The sequence below is a fragment of the Erinaceus europaeus genome, chromosome 7 (assembly GCF_950295315.1).
Source record: "Erinaceus europaeus chromosome 7, mEriEur2.1, whole genome shotgun sequence".
NCBI classification, from domain to species: domain Eukaryota; kingdom Metazoa; phylum Chordata; class Mammalia; order Eulipotyphla; family Erinaceidae; genus Erinaceus; species Erinaceus europaeus.
The window spans coordinates 73469311-73490707 of record NC_080168.1 but is presented as its reverse complement, the minus strand read 5'-3'; the positions used below and the strand labels follow the sequence as shown (position 1 = coordinate 73490707).

The following is a 21397-nucleotide window of genomic DNA, read 5'->3' as shown; positions in this document are numbered from 1 at the left end:
AGTGCAACCAGTACCACCTTGATACATTTCACCTTGGACTGTGTCCAGAGAAATCAAGCATGGAATGAACCTTTCAGCTCCATTACTCTGGTGAGACCTATCCTAGCTCAATAGGATTCCTCAATTTCAATATCAGGTGGTGTACTTCCCAGTAAAGCCACAGAACCTAGGTATAGATCAGGACCCACGAGACAGAACATATGTACCCATAAGTTAAGACAGAACATAATGTACCCATAAGTTAAGAGAAAATATATACCTTAATGTAAAAGTGCACAATAGATTTTAGTGACTCAATAAGTGCAGCAAGCAAGTAGGAAGACCTATAAAAAAAAAAAGACACTTTTTGTATTAGGTACCATAAAGTACTTTATCAAATAGCTTCTACTTAGACCTAGATACCCCTCCTTACCTACTTCCTGTCTCACCTCCCTCAATCATTCCAAGACTAACCTTGTCAGACAAGGTAAGGACTACAAAAGCTGGATAGGGACAAGAGACTGGCATACTTTAATGATGGCCTTTTTTGCCACTACCAGGCCACCCCATCATCCAGGATCCTAGTCGGGAATTCTGGGATTCCCATGTAGACATGATGGCCTTAGACCTCTAGAAGACAGCTCTTCCCACTGTTGCTGGTCATCTCCATCAGAAACAACATAGTGGACCCTCTTGTGGGCCTCTATAGGACCTTTCCCTCAATGTGGGCCAACATTGGTAGGGACTGTCCCATTCTCCAAAGGGAGGTTGGGTCGGCATACTCTGCCACTCGAGGAAGATGGGTCCTGCAATGAGTGCAGCCTAGTATGTTCCTACTTATGACCACAGAATGCGAACTCAGACCTGAAGTGATGTGGAGGTTGCCCAGGCTCCTGTGCTGAATAAGGCCTCCAGATCAAATTGATGGGATTTATAATTAACAATACTTTTCCCATAATTGGGAGCTACTCTCTTCCCTGATCCAGCTTTCTAGCTCTATTTCCAACTCTGACACCATCTCCCCAGACAGTACCTTTAGCCCACCTCTATGTTAGCTGTCAAGCTCAAGCAAAATTTAGTAAAATTATGGGTCCTTTGGAATATACCTAAAATAGACCTACTAGCTTTTTCCAAAATGGAGATCCCAAATTTCATTGGCGATAGTCTTACCTTTAGATTCCTGGTTATGAGACAATTTGTTCTGCTTTGTTTCTTAATGCTTTTTCAGCCACCAAGTTGCAGATACTACCATGATGTCAACCTGACTTCACTGGATGGATGACCTCACCATTGTGTCCTGGAACCCCACCTCCCCAAACCCCCCACTAGGGAAAGATAGAAACACTCTGGGAGCATGGATTGACGTGCCAACTCCCATGTCCAGCAGAGAAGCAATTACAGAAGCCAGACCTTCCACCTTCTGCACGCCATAATGATCCTGGGTCCATGCTCCCAGAGGAATAAAGAACAGGAAAGCTTCCAATGGTGGAACTCTGGTGGTGGGAACTGTGTGGAATTGTACCCATCTTAGCCTATAGTCTTATTGATCATTATTAAATCAATAAAAAAAAATCCAACCTGCTGACTGATAAATTTGGATTTTATTCTTTCAGTACTATTTTAGTAAACTTAATAAATAATAAAATAAATGAATTTATTCATTTATCTACTATGAAATACCTCTATTTTTCAGGAACAGGTGTAGGTATGGATTGACCTATCATTGTCCATGCCCAGCAGAGAAACAATTACAGAGGCCAGAATTCCTAACTTCTATACCCCAACAAGAAATTTGGGCCACACTCTCAGAAAGGGAGCAATGTTAGGGGAAGATGACCAGAGGGCTCTGAACTCCAAGTCCATCAGGACCCAGTGAGAACAGATGAAAAAAGGAAGGACAACAGAAGTAGCAATGTGACTTAGAAAGGAAGAGGATGGCAACAAAAGGGAATAAATAAATAAATAGATATCTTTAAAAAATTTTTAAAAAATTTTAAGAGAAGGCAGGACCATAGAATAAATGGGTGTGTGTGTATTTGGAAAGTTATAGAAAAAATAGTTAACCTGTATCTGTGGCCTTGGGAAAACTACTGCAGTTACTAATGGAGGGAATGGGGACACAGAACTCTGGTGGTGGGAACAGTGTAGAATTATACTCCTGTTATCTCATAATTTTGTAAATCATTATTAAATCACTAATAAAATATATCTTTCTTTCTCTCTCTCTTTTTCTTTCTTTCTTTCTTTTGACTCCTGCAGACCTGCTTCACGACTGTGGAGCAACTCCCCTGAAGGTGGGGGGCCAGAGGCTCCAACTGGGATTCTTAGGGGTCCTCACGCTTTGCGCCACACACATTACAGCCTGACTCCCTTCTTTCTTTTCTTTTCTTTTCTTTTCTTTTCTTTTCTTTTCTTTTCTTTTGCCTCCAGGATTATCTCTGGGGCTCAGTGCCTGCACTATGAATCCACTGTTCCTGGAGGCCATTTTGTTGCCCTGTTTGTTGCCCTTGTTTTTTTTTTTTTTGTTGTTGCCATTGCTACTGCTGTTGTTGGATAGGACAGAGAGAAATCAAGATAGGAGAGAAAGATAAAGAGGGGGAAAGAAAGATAGGTACCTGTAGACATGCTTCACCATCAGTGAAGTGACCCCCCTGCAAGTGGGAAGCAGGGGCTTAAACCAGGATCCTTACACTGGTCCTTGCGCTTTGTGCCATGTGCTCTTAATCTGCTGTGCTACTGCCCAGCCCCCTTCTATTTTTCATCAACACCAATTTATAATAAGCATTCTCTGAGTGCCTATTTCCTGACATTCTAGCCCCAAAATGAGTGATATCTCATTTTCTTGCATTTCTCTGTCAATAGCACTACAGAACACAGTTTAAGTACTGAATATTCTGAATTCCTTTTAGAAGTGCATGTTCAGGCAATTTGTTAATTTTTATAGTGGGCTGTTTTTTTGTGTCTTTTTTTTTTTTTTTTAATTTTGTGGGTCCGAGACTTCGGGAGGCAGGGTTATGAAGCAGCAGCAGCTGTGTTTCTCTCCTCTCCTCTCCTGGGCCAACTAGGAATACCAAAGGAGACCACCTGGGACTGCAACAAGACAGGGCTAGAATGACTTCAGGAACCCACTAAATCACCACTACCAGGTTCCAGATGCTAGCATGATGCCGACCAGACTTCCCTGGACAGACAACCCCACCAATGCGTCCTGGAGCCCTGCTTCCCCAGAGCCCTTCCCCACTAGAGAAAGAGAGAGACAGGATGGGATTATGGATCGCCCATGTTCAGCGGGGAAGCAATTACAGAAGCCAGATCTTCCACCTTCTGCATCCCACAATGACCTTGGGTCCATACTCCCAGAGGGATAAAGACTAGGAAAGTTATCAAGGGAGGTTATGGGATATGGAGTTCTGGTGGTGGAAATTGTGTGGAGTTGTACCCCTCTTATCCTATGGTTTTGTCAATGTTTCCTTATATAAATAAAAAGAAAAAGAAAAAGAAAAAATTTTAATGAATTTATACAGATGTAAAGGAGCACACCAAAGATATTGAATATTACATGTATAAGGAAAACCAAAGTAAGCCCACAATGAATAACTTGGTATGCCAGAATTTACCTTCTAGAACTTTTGCTTTAACAATTGGCAATGTCAATGGTAAGCATGGAACATAAGGCAGAAATACACTTCAATGGTGGTAATGAAGGTGGCACAGTACTTTGGAAAACAGCCTGGAAGTTTCTTATAGCTTCAGGTGCAAAAGTAGATGGACCAATAGATGGATGATACATAGATATATAAACACATATCTACCTTATAACACAACTGTTGTATGGTATTTGCCTGGAAGAAAGAAAAACATATTTCTACAAAATCTAGGACATAGGTCTTAATAGTCATTGTACTCTTGGTCATTGTGATCTGGAAATCTGATATTCAACTAGCAAGGAGTTAACAAATGGTTATAGCTATAAAGTGAGTAAATAAGTGTATATATATAATGAATAAAGATTTAGAATTTTTAAAGAAAGGATTAATTAACAAAACCATAGGGTAGGAGGGGTACAATTCCACACAATTCCCACCACCCAATCTCCATATCCCACCCCCTCCCCTGATAGCTTTCCCATTCTCTATCCCTCTGGGAGCATGGACCCAGGGTCATTGTGGGTTGCAGAAGGTAGAAGGTCTGGCTTCTGTAATTGCTTCCCTGCATGGGCGTTGACTAGTCGGTCCATACTCCCAGTCTGCCTCTCTCTTTCCCTAGTAGGGTGGGGCTCTGGGGAAGCAGAGCTCTAGGACACATTGGTGGGGTCTTCAGTCTAGGGAAGCCTGGCCGGCATCCTGATGACATCTGGAACCTGGTGACTGAAAAGAGAGTTAACATATGAAGCCAAACAAATTGTTGAGCAATCATGGACCCAAAGCTTGGAATAGTGGAGAGGAAGTGTTAGGGGGGTACTCACTGCAAACTCTAGTGTACTTCTGCTTTCAGGTATATATTTTGCAGTAGTTTACGGATACGTGTGAACATAAGCTCTCTCTCACAGAAACTGGTGTATATCTAGGTTTTGGGACTTGGTTAGAAAGTGAACCACCTGAGATGGAATTAGAGTGTACTATGAAAGGAAAGGTCTCACCCGAGTAATGAAACTGAAGGGTTGTCATTCCACACGTGAAGTCTCTGGACACAGTCTGAGGTGAAGCATGTTGAGGTGGCAATCGTTGTGTTGGTTAGGTTGTGATCGGCAGATGCAATATTATTTGATATGGATTGGGAGAGGCATACGGGAAAGTGGGCCCTATCCAAGGGTTCCAGGACTTGGGGAAGTAGAGGCTCTATAGTGGAGATGTGAGGTTCCTGCTATCTTAGGGTTCAAAAAGACAATCGATAGTTAATGTTATCATCACATTATTTGGTAATTGGGTTAACTTTGAAAAGTCCTTTTGTTAGGGTTTGCTGTACAGTACTCAGTATCTTGTATATAGCTGTGCTATTGGTTGCTTCTGATCTACTTGGTCTAGGCTTTTGAGAGAGTCTGCATATCAATTACACAGCCTATATATATATATAATAAAGATTTAGAATTTTAAAAAATATTTTATTTATTTATTAATGAGAAAGATAGGAGAAGAGAGCAAGAACCAGATATCACTTTGGCACATGTGCTGCTGGGGACTGAACTCAGGACCTCATGCTTGAGAGTCCAATGCTTTATCCACTGTGCCATCTCCAGGACCACAAGATTTAGAATTTTTATCTTTACTTATTTGAGACAGCCAGAAATTGAGAGAAAGGGGGATACAGAGAAGGAAAGAGACAAAAGAGACACCTGGAGCCCTGCTTTACCACTTGTGAAGCTTTCCTCCTGCAGGTGGAGGACCAGGGCCTTGAACCTCGGTCCTTGTGCATTATAACGTGTGCTCAACCAGGTGTGCCACCACCCAGCCCCAAAGTTTCTTAAAAAGTTATGGGATGATCCCACTCATCAACAGAAGTTGACTAAGAAGATCTGAAAGGGAAACTAAAATCAGGACCTGATCAAATTGTAAGTAGGGCACCAAAGTAAAAACCCTGTGGTGAGGGGTAGACATGTAGTTTCCTGGGCCAGTGGGGGGTGGGAGTGGGTGGGAGGGATGGGTCACAGTCTTTTGGTGGTGGGAACGGTGTTTATGTACACTCTTAGCAAAATGTAGACATATAAATCAGTAGTTAATTAATATGAGAGGGGGAAAATCAATTGTATGTCTCAAAGTTTTTCAAAACACAAACTGAATCTTTTTAATATATAGGCTGTGTATTTGATAGGCGGACTCTCTCAAAAGCCTAGACCAAGTAGATCAGAAGCATCCAATAGCACAGCTATATACAAGATACTGGATACTGTACAGCAAACCATAACAAAAGGACTTTTCAAAGTTAACTCAATTACCAAATAATGTGATAACATTAACTATCGATTGTCTTTTTGAACCCTAAGACAGCAGGAACCTCACATCTTCACTATAGAGCCCCTACTTCCCCCAGTCCTGGAACCCTTGGATAGGGCCCACTTTCCCGTATGCCTCTCCCAATCCATATCATCCGCCGACCACAACCTAACCAATGCAACGATTGCCACCTCAACATGCTTCACCTCAGACTGTGTCCAGAGACTTCACGTGTGGAATGACAACCCTTCAGCTTCATTACTCGGGTGAGACCTTTCCTTTTACAGTACACTCTAATTTCATCTCAGGTGGTTCACTTTCTAACCAAGTCCCAAAAACTAGATATACACCAGTTTCTGTGAGAGAGAGCTTATGTTCACACGTATCCATAAACTACTCAATGGCCCTGGGTCCATGCTCCCAGAGGGACAGAGAATGGGAAAGCTATCAGGGGAGGGGGTGGGATATGGAGATTGGGTGGTGGGAATTGTGTGGAGTTGAGGACACCCTGCCGGAGAAGGAGAGAGACACCCCGAAACCCCTCCTACCCTATGGTTTTGTTAATTAATCCTTTCTTAAATAAAAAAAAATTTAAAAAAAGTTATCTATAGGGGGTCGAGTGGTGGCGTAGTGGGTTAAGTGCACGTGGTGCAAGGACCGGTGTAAGGATCCCGGTTCGAGTCCCGGGCTCCCCACCTGCAGGGGAGTCGCTTCACAAGCAGTGAAGCAGCAGCTCTGCAGGTGTCTTTCTCTCCCCCTCTCTGTCTTCCCCTCCTCTCTCCATTTCTTTCTGTCCTATCCAACAACGAACAACATCAACAATGGTAATAATAATAACCACAACAAGGCTACAACAACAAGGGCAACAAAGGGGGGGAATATGGCCTCGAGGAGCGGTGGATTCATGGTGCAGGCACTGAGCTCAGCGATAACCCTGGAGGAAAAAAGAAGTTATCTATACCCCCACATTCATTGCAGTGTTGTTTCCAATAGTCAGAATATGGAAGCAACTTAAGTGTCCATGGACAGATGAATTATAGAGGTCCTTCATAACATTTTCAAAATGAAATATTCCATTTGTTAATCCTAGTGTTCACCATACAATTATATTTATCACAATTAACAGAACTGTATAAAAAGTGAATCTTTCTGTTTGTAAGTTATACCTCAACAAAAAGACTATATGTAGTATGTATGGACAATGTAAATATTACATGCATATGTATTATATATATGTATATATTTCATGAATACTAATCCAGTTATTTTGTACATTTGAAAATGTTTTTTTCAGTCTGTTTTATCTCTTAACTTTTACAGATTGCTTATTACTGAACAAGTTACATTTTTATTTAATCTATGAATCTTTTTAAAAAATAGGTTATACTTTTTGTCCCTAGTGATATGGAACTACATGTACAAGTTATCATGGGTAGGACTCAGGTTCAAGCCCCTAACCCCCACCTGTAGGAATGAGGAAGCTTCATTAGTGGTGGAGCAGTGCAGTATCTCTCTTTTGTCTTCTCACCCTCTATCAAAAAAGAAAAAACGTCACTGGGAATGGTGAAGTCATGCAGACACTGAGTCCCAGCAATAACCTGGTAGAAAATAAAAAATATATACATGTAGAAAGAGATCCTGGGTCATATACTTATGGAAATTCAAACTCTAGTTCATTTGTTTCCTAATTTCCTATTGACTCCGGATATCTTGCTTTCATACATGATCCACAGATGAACTAAAATAGAACTCAAGATGTTCCAGGCCTCTGATCTGATGTTTGAATTGCTTCTGATTTAGTAAAAAAAAAAAAAAAAAGAAGAAGAAAGAAACAAAAAAGAAAGGAAGAAAAATATAAACTGTGCACACACCATGTGTCAAGTGTGGCTTCATACACTTGAAAGGATTTCCTACTCGTTCACATTTTCTCAGCCTCTGTTTGAACCTCTTTCAAAAGGGAATTCACCCAATGACACAGTCTGATGTTCTTCCTGACAAGTTCATTTACCTCGTTTTAAAAAACCAAGTCAAGGGAGTTGGGTGGTAGCCCAGGGGTTAAGCGCACGTGGCACGAAGCGCAAGAACTGGCGTGAGGATCCCGGTTAGAGGCCCTGGCTCCCCACCTGTAGGGAGTCCTTTCAAAGGCGGTGAAGCAGGTCTGCAGGTGTCTATCTTTCTCTCCCCCTCTCTGTCTTCTCCTCCACTCTCCATTTCTCTCTGTCCTATCTCACAACGACGACATCAATAACAACAATAATAATAAGTACAGCAATAATTAAAAAACGGGCAGCAAAAGGGAAAATATAAAATTTTTTAAAAAGTTGAGTCCAGTTCCCCACATCAGTTCTTCAAATGTCTGAAGAATGTTTTCTGACCCCCAATCTCATATGCGATCACCTCCACAACCACTCCCTACCCTTGAGTTTTCTTTTCTTTTTGCTCCCAGGGTTATTGCTGGGGCTCAGTGCCTGCAACTACGAATCCACTGCTCCTAGATGCCATTTTTTCCCTTTTGTTGCCCTTGTTGTCCATCAGTGTAGTTACCATTATTGTTATCGTTGTTGTTGGACAGGACCTGCAGACTTGCTTCACAGCCTGTGAGGGGACTCCCCTGCAGGTGGGGAGCCTGGGGCTCTAACCCGGATGGATCCTCACGCCAGTCGTTGCACTTCGCAGCATGTGCGCTTAACCCCTGCACTACCGCCCCCCCCCCCAACCTTGACTTTTATCTCAGGTTAGGAGCACCATTTCCTGGGACAGGTGCAGAATTATACCCTTTTGGTCTGCTTCTAAGATCCCTTCTGTTGCATTGCTTAACTCTGTGGTCTATTTACATAATCAATGTTTTCATTGGTTTAATCCCCACTGGTTCAGGGGCTTTTTCCTTTTCCCCACCCCCTATCCTACCTACTTCCTCTTCCTGACACTTCCGCCTCAGGAGATATAAAGGACACTATTTTCTAATGAATAGAGATTAGATTGTTGAACTGCATCCCTGCTGGTGAATAAAGATTGAACTGCGTTCCCAGCTCAGCCATGAGTCCCTGGTCGCCTCTCTCCCGCCCGCGAAGCTATACCGGCAATACCCATTACCTTATATTTTTGTAAATCAATGTCACTAATAAAATTAAAAAAAAAACAAACTCAGAAGCTGTTTCGGACTCCTATATGCACTGTAGGCTCTGAACATTACAATAGACAAGTATAATCGTGAGCAGACCTCAGAGCTCAGGGGGCTGCAGGCCACTGGGTGATTCCCAAATCTAGTTTTCCAACACACATCTCTCTCCTTCATATTGTCAACTACCCTATAGAAATTCTAGTCACCTCGAACTGATGAGGCCCAGTTTGGAATTTGACCTTGTTTCTGTCCTACTGGTAGAATACAGGGTCCTTCTCTGTTTCCTAGGGCACCCACAGATAGTCTCTAAGTACAAAGTATTAGTTTCCTTCTCTCCATTTCCATTCAAATGGCTCTAGAGAAGTCCCTCATCCTCTCTTGAGCAGGCCTCTTCTAACAACCTCCAGTTTGTTTCTCTTCACTCGGGATTTTGCAGGGCAGCTCCATGTGCAGAGGTCACTCCTCTGTCCAGAGCTCAAATTGATTGACTTGGTTCCCTTCCTTGCCTACTCAAGTCTCATCTCCTTCTTCTGATTTTACTCCCTAAATTATTCAGCAACATTAGGCCATAACTACCATGCTAGTAGTAGTCTTCTGAATGTACTTCCTACATGCACATTCCCTGGTTAACTGCTCTAAAACTCAACCCAATCTCATCTGTTACCCCTAGGTCTCTTCTTCCTCTTTCCTCTGTGTCCTCAAATACCTGGAAGAACATCTAATTATTAAAACAGTTTATATAATGCCTTGTGTTATGATACTCTTCCTTCCTCACAGCACACTAATCTCAATTTGTGGGAGACAACAGTTGCCAATCACTGGCTTCTTAACAAGTGTTTTTCTCACTGAACTTCAAGGACTTATTACTACAAGGATAGACCAACTTTTTACCTGGGACTAGAGAGCAAACTTTCTGGGTAGGGTGCCTGATTTGCTATATACACACTCCAGGCTTGAGCCCTAACATCACACGGAATGTGCGGTTTCAGTCTCACACGTGTGCTCTAAGAAAATGTGCTATGTGAGATCTTTGCTCTATAAAAAAGGAATGTATATACATATATTTTAAAAAATATTTATTTTCCCTTTTGTTGCCCTTGTTGTTGTAGTTATTATTGTTGTTATTGATGTCATTATTGTTAGATAGGACCGAGAGAAATGGAGAGAGGAGGGGTAGAGAAGGGAGAGAAAGACCTGCTTCACTACCTGTGAAGTGACTCCCCTGCAGATGGGGAGCCGGGGGCTTGAACCGGGATCCTCACGCCAGTCCTTGTGCTTCACAATATTTTACTTCTTAACAAAAGATTGATGATATTTCAGCTTATTTTGAATGTTTCCTAATTTATTTGTTAGGATTTTTCTCTTATATCATGTTATTGGGGGCACAATGGTTTGCAGTACAGTTGTTGATACATGGGCACAATTTCTCATCTCCCTTTGACAGGCATCTGCAAAACACTCACCTTCCAAGGTAGGCCCATTTTCATCAACATGCTCCAGAACCCCAGCACCCTCTTCACCCCCTCCTTAACCTAAAGCAATACATGTCTTAGTTCTCCCCTTGTGCCTCCATCTGCCTGTAGAACAGTCCTGAGCCAGGCACTAGCATGTATCCTAATCTCAAAACTTCTTTAAGGTCCACAAAGTGTGCTGATGTTGACTCTGATTTTATGTGTTTATTTTTTAAATATTTATTTACTTAACCCGCTGTGCTACTGCCTGACTCCCACATATACACATTTTAATGCTAATCATTTCTCCACCAGGTAGAAATTAATACGGACCAAAGAATCACTGCATACAATTTGAATGAGTTAGCAGGAAATTAAACCAAGCTAAAAAAAAAAAAAAAAAGACACCAACTATTGTATGATTTCATAAATACAACGTTCTTGAAATGAAAAAAAAATTAAAGTGGAGCTAGGTTAGTGGCTGATGGGCCTAAAGAGGGGTGGGTGGGGGTGAAGTAGTCTGGTTATAAGGGCAACGTGTTGGTCCTTGTGGGGAGAGAATTATTAGCTTGGTTGTATCTGTGTCAATAATCTGGGTGTGATGTTGTACTATATGTTTGCAAGTTGCTGTCTCAGGGAGAAAATAGGTAAAACACAACACACAGAAGATGTCTCTGCAGAATTTACTTTTTTTTTTTTTAAATTAGAATTTACTTTTTTCTAAGTAAAAACTTTTTCCACCAGAAAAAAAAATGTAGATGTCACACATTCTCCAAATGCACTTTTCTTTTTATTTGAGAAAGACAACTTCAAGGCAGTGCCCTTGGAGAAAGGCATTCTTTCATTATCATGAACATTGAGATCAACCAGGAATCTTAGCAAAGTACAAAAATACACGCATCAGTGACTTCCGTACAATAAATACATAATCATGCGTCCCACAAGAAAAGGCACAGGAAACCAGTCACTTAGTAGTCATAAAAAGTACTAGCTACATTAACAAAGCCACCCAAATGATCTGTATAAGGAACTGTAACAATATATTCCAAAGGTGAAAACACGTAAAACATCTTTAAAATAGTATGCAATAAATATCTCAATTGCTATTTTTAAAAAAATTATGCTGTTGTAAACAGCATGTAAACAAACAAAACTCACGTTTTTCTTACCTTTATTAAAAATAATTAGAGTCAAAGTTATACCCTCTGCTCTGTCAGGTATATTTCTGGCAAGTGTGCTAAGCAGTTAAAAGTTGCACTCTTTTCTGCAGCAAACAGAGCCCACTGTGTAATAAATAGATAAGATGATCTGCATCTTTCAGACACAAGCAATGTTTTAAAGCAGACTACCAAAATGTAGTGCATTCTAAACTATAAATGATTATGGCAGAAACGAAACTAAAACTGTCTTTGCAATGAATGGGACAAAAGGAATTTGACTGTTATATTTTTCAAGATGATGATATACTGGAGGCCAATAGTTACTGATCATTTTTATTGAAAGGTAACATGAATGTGCTGCATATAAGACTCAAGTGTCTAGCCCTCTGAACCTGCTTCTTCTGAGGACCTTTCTAATGTGCTGCAAAACTATACCAAACTAAGTATTTTCTTTTGCTAGCCAGCATACATATGGCTGATGCCTGACCCTGATGGGAAATAGTGACTTCTAATATGCCTAGCAAAATGTAAATATGTATACAAGGGAGGTTTTTCCATACTTAGTTAGATGGTATCATTCTTCTTGTAAAGGAACCCTATTACCTAGTCATGAAAGTCAAAGAAGTTAGAATTTTCTAACTCAAAAAGTTTGTTTAATCTACATATCAGTGTATTGTACCACATAAACACTAGAAAAAAACATTACAATATGTCTAGATAAGTATGCTAACAGTTTTGAGTATTATCATTACTCCTTACTCCCCATTAAAAGTAGCTGAGGTGGAATCATCAACCCTTAACCTCAAATAATCCCTTTGAAGCACATATACCAGAAAACATTCCATTACAACGCATATTCTCACATATTGTTGGGCATGGATCATTTGGAGGGATTTGCCATCCCCAAATGGACTTGACAAACCAATTTCTACAAATCAGTAAAGCAAATTTGAGCTTTGGAAAAACAACAACAAAAACTAACACTCTTGTCAGCCACATATAAAATGGACTAGAGGGTGGGCTGGGAGGTGTTGCACCTGGTTAAGCACATACATTACCACACACAAGGGCATGGGTTCAAGGAAGCTTCAGAAGCAGTGAAATACTACAGCCATCTCTCTGTATCTCTATCTGCCACTAAGCTCTCAAATTCTCTCTTCCCTGTGCTCTTATATCAGAACTAGAAAGTCCTCTTAACTAATTTCTGACTTGAAGATAAAAATATATATTGGCAAAACAGCAAAATGGCTATTTTGGCTCTATTAAACCCCTAACATTGGTGAGATTATTTTGGTTTTATGTCTTTTTCCTTATTTATTTTGACCATGAACATTATATTCAACAAAATATTACTATTCACTTACCAATGATGGTAAAGAATAGAAATTTAAGGAACAAATGTCTTTTGGCAAGAAATAAGTAGGGCATCTGTTTGACAGAAACGAGTATTTCAAGTATATAAGTAAATCATGAACAAAGTTATTACACTCTAAGTGACAGCAGTAACAAAGATAAAAGCTAGAATACACATTTTTGTATACAGATTAAATTTCACAATAAATAAATGCACTGATTTATACAACTTGTGAAAACCTTCTACTGATGATTATGAGTAATACTGTCTATTATTTTCTTTGCTGATATCAGCACTGACTCTTTTATAGATTTTAAGGTAAAATTCCTCTTCTAAAGCCACAAAATGTACAAAGCTGGTTTGTTATTAAATCCTCTGTCTGCCAAAATTCCTGTAACTGAAAATATATCCTGGCAGTTAGAATAACCAGCATGACAATTATTTTGGTATAAAAGATAAGAAAAATTTAATATGAAAATTAACAAACCCAGTAAAAGGTGAAACCTGTTGTATAAATAGACATTTAACATAAGAGTAAGACATTTCATCTCACTTGAGAGGAAGAAAAATTCAATACAACTTACTTGAAGATTTGAAAATAATCATTTTCCCAGCTCTAGATAAATATATTACTCCAATTTATTAGTCATCTTTAATATACAATATATAACTCACAAAACTGGGAATTTACAATACAAAAACCTTTCACAGCACTAGTTACCAGTTACCAGAACTGTAAGTAATCTTTAGCTACATAACAGCTTAATATTTAGAATAGAGAAAACAGATATGGCTAAACTGTGGTAAACAACAGTGCAATCAAAGAGTAAAGACCACAAAATACGTTCTTTTCCTCCTTCAGCTTGACTGAGTATTAAACTTTATTTTAGTACATTTTTGAAGTAACCTTTAGGTTTGGCTAATTTCCTCTTGAAATGCAGTTCCTATGAAATGCACAGTCTACTCACAAATTCCTATACAACGGGTAACATGTGGCTAAAATGATAATTATACAACCTTTAAAAACTGGAGTTTTTGATAGATTTTAAGAAGTGGCTTGTTTTCTATTTTCCCAGCTAAAACTTGTAAGGGCATAAACATTAAGATTTGGTATAAATATACATAAATAGACGATCTCAGCTACATGTAAGGAATTAATCTGCTCACCTGTATTAGTAATATGGGATTTACCTTATATAGTTATTGAGTCTAATGCAGTCAGAGTCATTCAACTTCTTTCCCTCAAAATGAAAGAAGTATACAAATAGGTACAGTCCAGCTGTCTTTGATCACTCTTTCTCTGAAATGATAAACCTTTATAGTTTTTTTTTTTCTAACAGAAATGTCTCTAGACAGACTTGAAGAAAATAATAAAGAGAAAAAATAATAAATATAAAATGTGATATTTTTATATATTATAAAAACCAACCATCACAGCCTTTTAAAGTTTTGGCTGTTTCTTTAAAAAGGCACCCCAGTGCAAAAAATCACTGGGCATTAAATCACCCATCTGACACTGACGTTGTTATACACAAGTCACTGGGGAGACGCCCTAGCACTAACAAACAAGTCCCAGGCAGCTGGCATGGGACAGGAGAGGACAGAGGTGTGCATAGTGGCACTGTGGTACCCTTCACAGTGGGACACAATTCCACTGACCCACAGTTTCACTTCTCATTCTTCTTTTCCACTAAAGACCCTGGTGCTATAAAATTACCATGTGCATTATTAAACTCTGAGTCCACTAAGTTTTACTCAATTTGCACCTGAAAAATGCAGTATGGGTTCATTTGGGGGAATAAGGGCGAAGCAAATGCTAAATGTTGAGAGATGCAATGTTTGTATACGCTTAGTGAAGAGCTATACATCCTTAAGGAAGTCACAACTGTATGGTGTGAAAGATCACTATATGATCAGCCTAGTCAGAGATAGCAGAGGTAACATATAGATCTCCACTCTAATTTTCAAAGCCACAGCTCTCTGAATATTTTCTTCTTCAATCCCTGTTAAAAGTAATTTTTACATATTCTAAAGTAGTGTTGTTCCCTTTAGTCATTAAAATAGGCTAAATAAATAAAGCAAGCTAGGTAGAAATGTGCTGATAAATTCTAGCAGGACGTAAGGATGAATATGGGATGATCTCACTCAAACAGAAGCTGAAAAACAAGATCAGAAGGGAACACACAAAGGAGAACTTGGACTGGAGTTGGTGTACTGCACCAAAGTAAAAGACTCTGGGGTGGGGGAGGGTTCAGGTTCTGGAACATGATGGCAGAAGAGGACCTAGTGGGGGTTGAATCGTTATGTGGAAAAGTGAGAAATGTTACACATGTACAAACTCTTATATTTTACTGTTGAGTGTAAACCATTAATTCACCAATAAAGAAATTTAAAAAATTAACTGAAGAACTATGAATAATAGGTCAGAGGGAGAACCTGATTATAGAATTAAATAATTTGTATGTTGAAGGTCAAGAATATAAAAGGGTTATTTTGAAAAGAATTATTAACTAACTGAAAATCAAGCTAAGTTATCATACTATGAAAATCACCTTAGGCAAACATGTCTTCAGAACTTTAATGACATATCCACTTAAAATCTTTTCAATTTTTTTTTTGCCTCCCAAAGAAGGATACACTTTGTGCGTGTGTGTGTGTGTGTGTGTGTGTGTGTGTGTGTCTGTGGGTCCTCCAGCATGAACTTTGTCAACCATGCCAACTGATAAGAAAGTGAGGATGTGCAAGTTGTAGGAGACTCACCTGGCCTGTCATTAGCTCTTTATATATTCTTCTGAAACGTTCCCTGCAACTTAAGTTGTGAACACATGAGACCGCCACAGGAGCAGCAGAAGGAGCAGCTAGACACTGCCAGTGACTTACAGGTGGGATGAGGGGTTGGCTGTGGTCCTTCCACCTTAGCTACCAGAATACAACCACTGGACTAGCCACAGTTCATGGAGAAACAGAGATGGGAATAAGGATGGAGAAGAGAACTTGAAACAAAATGATGAGAATGAGCTTTGTTTCAATTCTGGGAGCATTTGCAAAATGCCAAAGAAACAGTAGGAGAGAGAGAGAGAGAGAGAGAGATTCTGAGGACCTCTGGAAAATCTGAGATTCCTTGATAAGGAAGGCTGATGAGATACCTCTAAGTCAATACCCATGGATTGACAGATCTTGTGAAAAGGAGGGTTTTGACTCATTAGGTCTGGAGTCAGTCTGAGACTTAGCATTTCTATAAACTCCCACGTGATGTGGCTGCTGCTGGCCCATGAATCACATTTTAAGTGGCAATGACCTAGGCCAGCAGCCCTGGTAGAACTTTTACAGTGGTAGACACGCTCAACATCTGCTCTGTCCACTGTGCTTATGGATCACTTGAAAGGCAGTGTGAGCAAGGAAAAAAAAAAACTGAATTTCTAACGAAGTTTAATTTTAATGGCCACATTCAGCTATACTATCAGATAGCACAGATCTGATATTGACTGACATGACTTCTTCTCAGAACACTTCATATATGCATATGCAGTCCCAGTTAATCTAATTCATCATTTCATTTAGATTAACAAGTATCCTTTTATAAAATGTCCACTGTCAAATCTGTTTCTACATTGTCTTCTTTCTAACACTTAGCCAGATGACCCACAATAGGTGGTACAGATGGAGAGAGACAGTAGCTGATGAGGAGAGGCAGCACATGCAGCGAGTTTCTACTGGGTGTGCAGGGAAATGGAAAGCAGCTCAGAAACAGAGGCAAAGAGACATAGAAGAGAAAACTTGAGAACTCTGGATTTAGATGTAGGTTTGTTCCTCTTTCTGTCTTGGAAAACAAGATTTTCCCAAATTATCCAGCTGGGAAACTGACAGGGAGGAAAGGTGGCAGTGACAGCTGTGATCAGATTCCAGGAAGATCTTCCTACATTTTGCTTGTCTGATTTTTGTAGCCCTTCCTACTATGAGAAGCTGGTTCTTTAGTGACACTGATAAGGGCCTAAAAAATCTTTCAGGGTACCTGGCAACAGGCATAAATGAAGTCATTTGGCTCCTACACAGTCTCGCACAGATAGAGAGTACAGGGGAAAATTGCTGTCATTTAACAAGCCATAACAAAACCAAGCTGTCATTTGAAAGATATTCCCTCCCAAAGCCATCTGCAGGAAAATCCTAGCTAGCAAGTGATTCCAATAAGAGAAAAGGATGAAGCAATTCACCAAACAAAATAACTTAACCGTTAACATCTCACTTAACATTTATGGAATAGTTGGAGAGTCTATTACCCAAAGGCTATTTTGGGAGAGAAAAAGCAAAGATTCTTACATTCATTTGTTCCTTTCTAGAAGCCTCCCCACACTCCCTTCCTTCCTGTTGTGATAGATAGGGGTCTGAGTTCTGAGAATCTAGGGCCTCCCATTTTAATTTCATTGAAAACTCCTTAGCAGAGGAGGACACCTGAATTTGGAAAGAAAACCACTGTTTTCATTAAATGTTTATAAAATTTAAATTGTTAGGTGTGTCAACTGTTGTACTCTAAAGCTATTTGATAAAATCTCTTTTTGGGAAATTCCCATGTATGCACAATTTACACAGGCAAAAATATAATCAGACACACTTGGTAAGGAATCCATCGGGTTCATGTATTTCTAAAAGATGCCCATATGCTATGATTTGAGTAGCAGTTAAAAACTGAAGTCATCAATAATAAGAAAGTGTCAAATAGTTAAACTCCTTGGATAGAATTAAATTATATGTCTGACAACAGTTCATTTTAAAGGATCCACCAGTAATACTTCCCTTCAAACATGGCAAATAATTATCTAGAAAATACAGGTAAGACTATATTTTGTGATTATATAGGTATATTAATGAGGATATACATATAAAAGTATATGTATATCTGTGTATGTATATATCCACTGGGCACAGACCTACAAGACTGAGTCATAAAAACCGTCACCATTGGGTCAGTACTGTATTTGCTTCTCTAATATAGAAGGGTTTTTAAACATTAGAATTGATTTTTCGGTATATAGTGTCTTAAGAACACTTGGTTAAGGTCAGTTCTGCAACTTTGATATGCTGGATTTTGGCTTTTAAATATTTGATAGTTACAATACAGATGCCCAAGTATAGTAGTGGTTTAGAAATAGAAAGAAAATGTACAGGAGGATAATATAGTGTGATACAAGAGTGAAGTGAGAGAATAATCACAATATAAAGCCCTGAAGAAGAAAACTTAAAAACTCTTTGTTGTTGGGAAGTTCCTGTCAGGTGTGGTCATGTTAACTTGTAGGTGAGACAGTGTAATGGACCTCAGCTTAGACTTGGGACAAATTTCTGGATGTCAATACTCCATTAGATTATAAATGCAGGTGAAGGACTGGGGAAACAGCATAATGGTTATGCAAAAGACTTTCATGCCTGAGGCTCTAAAGTCCCAGGTTCAGTCCCCTGCACTACCATAAGCCAGAGTTGAGTGCTCTTATATCTCACTATACATTTTTCTCTGTATGTCTCATTAAAATAAAATAAAATATTTTAAAAGAAAAAAATGATAAAAACTGGTTTGAAAAGCTATAAATAGTTTTTTTTTTCTTTTTAGGTACCAGGACACATGAGTTTATGAAAATACTCTCAGAGAATCTTCTTAATATGCACACCTACTATTTATATCTGTTGAAAGAAAATTGTCATCCCAAGATGTGTATCAGTTTTGATGATGGCACAGATGCATGTTCACAAATCTTTGGGCACGGAGGCTTATGCCAAATACTATAGCAAAGGGTGGAAAAGTGCCGTCAGACAACAGATGGGTACTTACGTAGCAGTAATACATTAAATTCCATTGAAGTTGACACTGAAGCTCTTAAAGTGTTACAATACTGATGTGACATGCAAGGAAAGGAAAGAGGCAGGATCATTGTGCACTAAGGTTTGCTTTCATTCATCTGAACCAGTATTTGTTTTTTTTTTTAACCCCTGGTCCCCACCTGCAAGGGGTTGAACCAATATTTGAGGGGCTTTGACAACTCTGAGCTCTAGGAATCTGTGATGATACCAATCTAATATTCCAAACACGACTCAAGTTATAGCTCAGTGTTCTAATCAGTGATTTTAAAGAAGTCATTGTCTCCACTAATAAAGTCTGAGAAGTCTCAGCCACCTCATGCAAAGGAAAAAGTACTCTGTGATCAGGCTTAAGGAAAATCAGCACTTCGCAACCACACCTACTTTTTCACTAATAGGCTTGAACATGTCCAGGTCCACACAATAAGAAAATGGCTTTGTAGAATGTAAAAAAAAAATAATAATAAATTTGGCACAAAAACATTTTGTGATACCTCAACTCAAAACCTGTACCCACAATGTCAAAGCAAAATATCAAGTCATAGAGGTGCTTCAGTGGTGCTAACTTATCTAGGCCAAAAGCTACGATAACAGCTGAGGTTTCCAAAAACTGTATATTCAGTGGCAATCACTCCTCTCCCAAGGAATAGCACCAGGATCACACCTCAGACTGGGGAGCACTCCTTCCAAGCTCTTTAATTCCCTGGAGAATTCGCTTCATATGACCGACCTTCGGTATCCCCAGGTCCTAAATGAAATAAAATAAACCAGGTAGAAAGGAAGGAGAAGAAAGAAATAAGCAGAAATTCATCAGTAAGAAAAAACTGGGGATTAAATATATAACCAGAAGGTAACATAAATTGACATAACACTTGGCTTAGTTATCTTTAGTTTAAATCCAATATTTAAATGAAGTGAAATTTAGTATAACGAATATAAAACAAGTTGCCATTGAAAATTTACCAATCAAAAAAGATTGCATCTTATACAAACTCTTGTAAACTATGTACAACAACAGTTCTTCAAAAAGTAAATTTAAGTAAGTATCTTCTATTTTTTCTTTATTTAGAGATCTCTAAGGCATTTAAAAAAAAGTTGTAAGGTAATATTTTCTTGCTAAAATAAGCAGTCAAGCTGACTTTAAAGTGAGACACCAGTGTCCTCTCCCTAAATTTGGAATGTAAATACACTAGTAGTTGCATGTGGAATGCTTGAGTGAAATATTTACATTTTCTTTGGAAAGAATCTCTGTGAAAAGAAAAAAAGTTACTTAATCATTGATATCTGTAGGTTGATGCTTTTTCCTCAAAATACTTTTCTTTTTAATATATTTATTTATTTATTCCCTTTTGTTGCCCTTGTTGTTTTACTGTTGTAGTTATTATTGTTGTTGATGTCGTCGTTGTTGGATAGGACAGAGAGAAATGGAGAGAGGAGGGGAAGACAGAGAGGAGAGAAAGATAGACACCTGCAGACCTGCTTCACCACCTGTGAAGTGACTCTCCCCTGCAGGTGGGGGGCCAGGGGCTCAAACCTGGATCCTTATGCCAGTTTGCGCTTTGAGCCACCTGCGCTTAACCTGCTGTGCTACTGCCTGACTCCTTTTTTTTTTTTAAGTATATGCAGAGTTTTTATTTTATTTATTTAATTTTTAAATTTATGTATTGGGGGATTAATGTTTTACATTCAACAGTAAATATAATAGTTTGTACATGCATAACATTTCTCAGTTTTCCACATAACAATACAACCCCCACTAGGTCCTCTGTCATCCTTTTTGGACCTGTACTCTCCCCCCCCACCTGAGTCTTTTACTTTGGTGCAATACACCAATCAAAACACTTCTGTCTCCTTCAGAACTCTTGTATTTTTTTTAAAGATCTTTCTATAAAAACATAATCATTAACATTTAATGTTCAGAAGGGGATGACGATTACAGAGGGTGCAGGGCATATAGTATGCCCACAGACAAGAGAATGCCTGCTACAGGATTAAATGGAGTAAATGGAGTCCACTCCAAGTGTCACAATGTTCACTAAGTGAAAAACTAAAAGGCGGTGAGGTCTCTAAACTTTTCACCTTCTTCTTGTATAGTAAGTATAATAAGTCTGCTTTTATGTGAAGTTCATCATTTCTTTACAAATAGTATTTGAAAATTAGAAAAAAAAAAGAGATGACTTTCAAAGTAGACTAGGAAACAGGATTATTAAATACTCCATAAAATTATTTGTTTATTATGATTCTGTTTTGTAAATTAAGAGTATTTGTTTAAACTTTTAGATGAAACAGATCAAATTTAAACATTTTCTTTTTGCATAGATAACTTCCCCACCCCCTTTTTGAAGTATTATTTATGAGAGAGTGAAAGAGAGCAGAGCACAACTTAGCAGTTGCACCTGCATTATCAAGGATCCACACAGGGTTACATCCTGAACTCTCCCCACTGTGTCAATCCCCTGACTGTTAGGTCAGATGTTTTAACTGTTTCTCTTTTCTATATACTTTATGAACTTTTTGAATTCTATAGCAGCGATACTAATGATGTTTCTGAATCAGTA

General features: G+C 38.9%; 1 protein-coding gene across 3 annotated transcripts in view; it reads right to left on the bottom strand.

The window, feature by feature from the left end:
- Positions 1 to 11249: 11249 nt before the first annotated feature.
- Positions 11250 to 21397, bottom strand: part of DGKH (diacylglycerol kinase eta) — a 203201-nt gene continuing 193053 nt past the window's right edge. For all 3 annotated transcript variants that reach the window (XM_007528944.3, XM_060194758.1, XM_060194759.1), the window contains one exon: positions 11250 to 19587. In XM_007528944.3, coding sequence (XP_007529006.2) covers positions 19498 to 19587 — 90 coding nt within the window. In that variant the 3' untranslated portion in view covers positions 11250 to 19497. The remainder of the gene's footprint in view (positions 19588 to 21397) is intronic.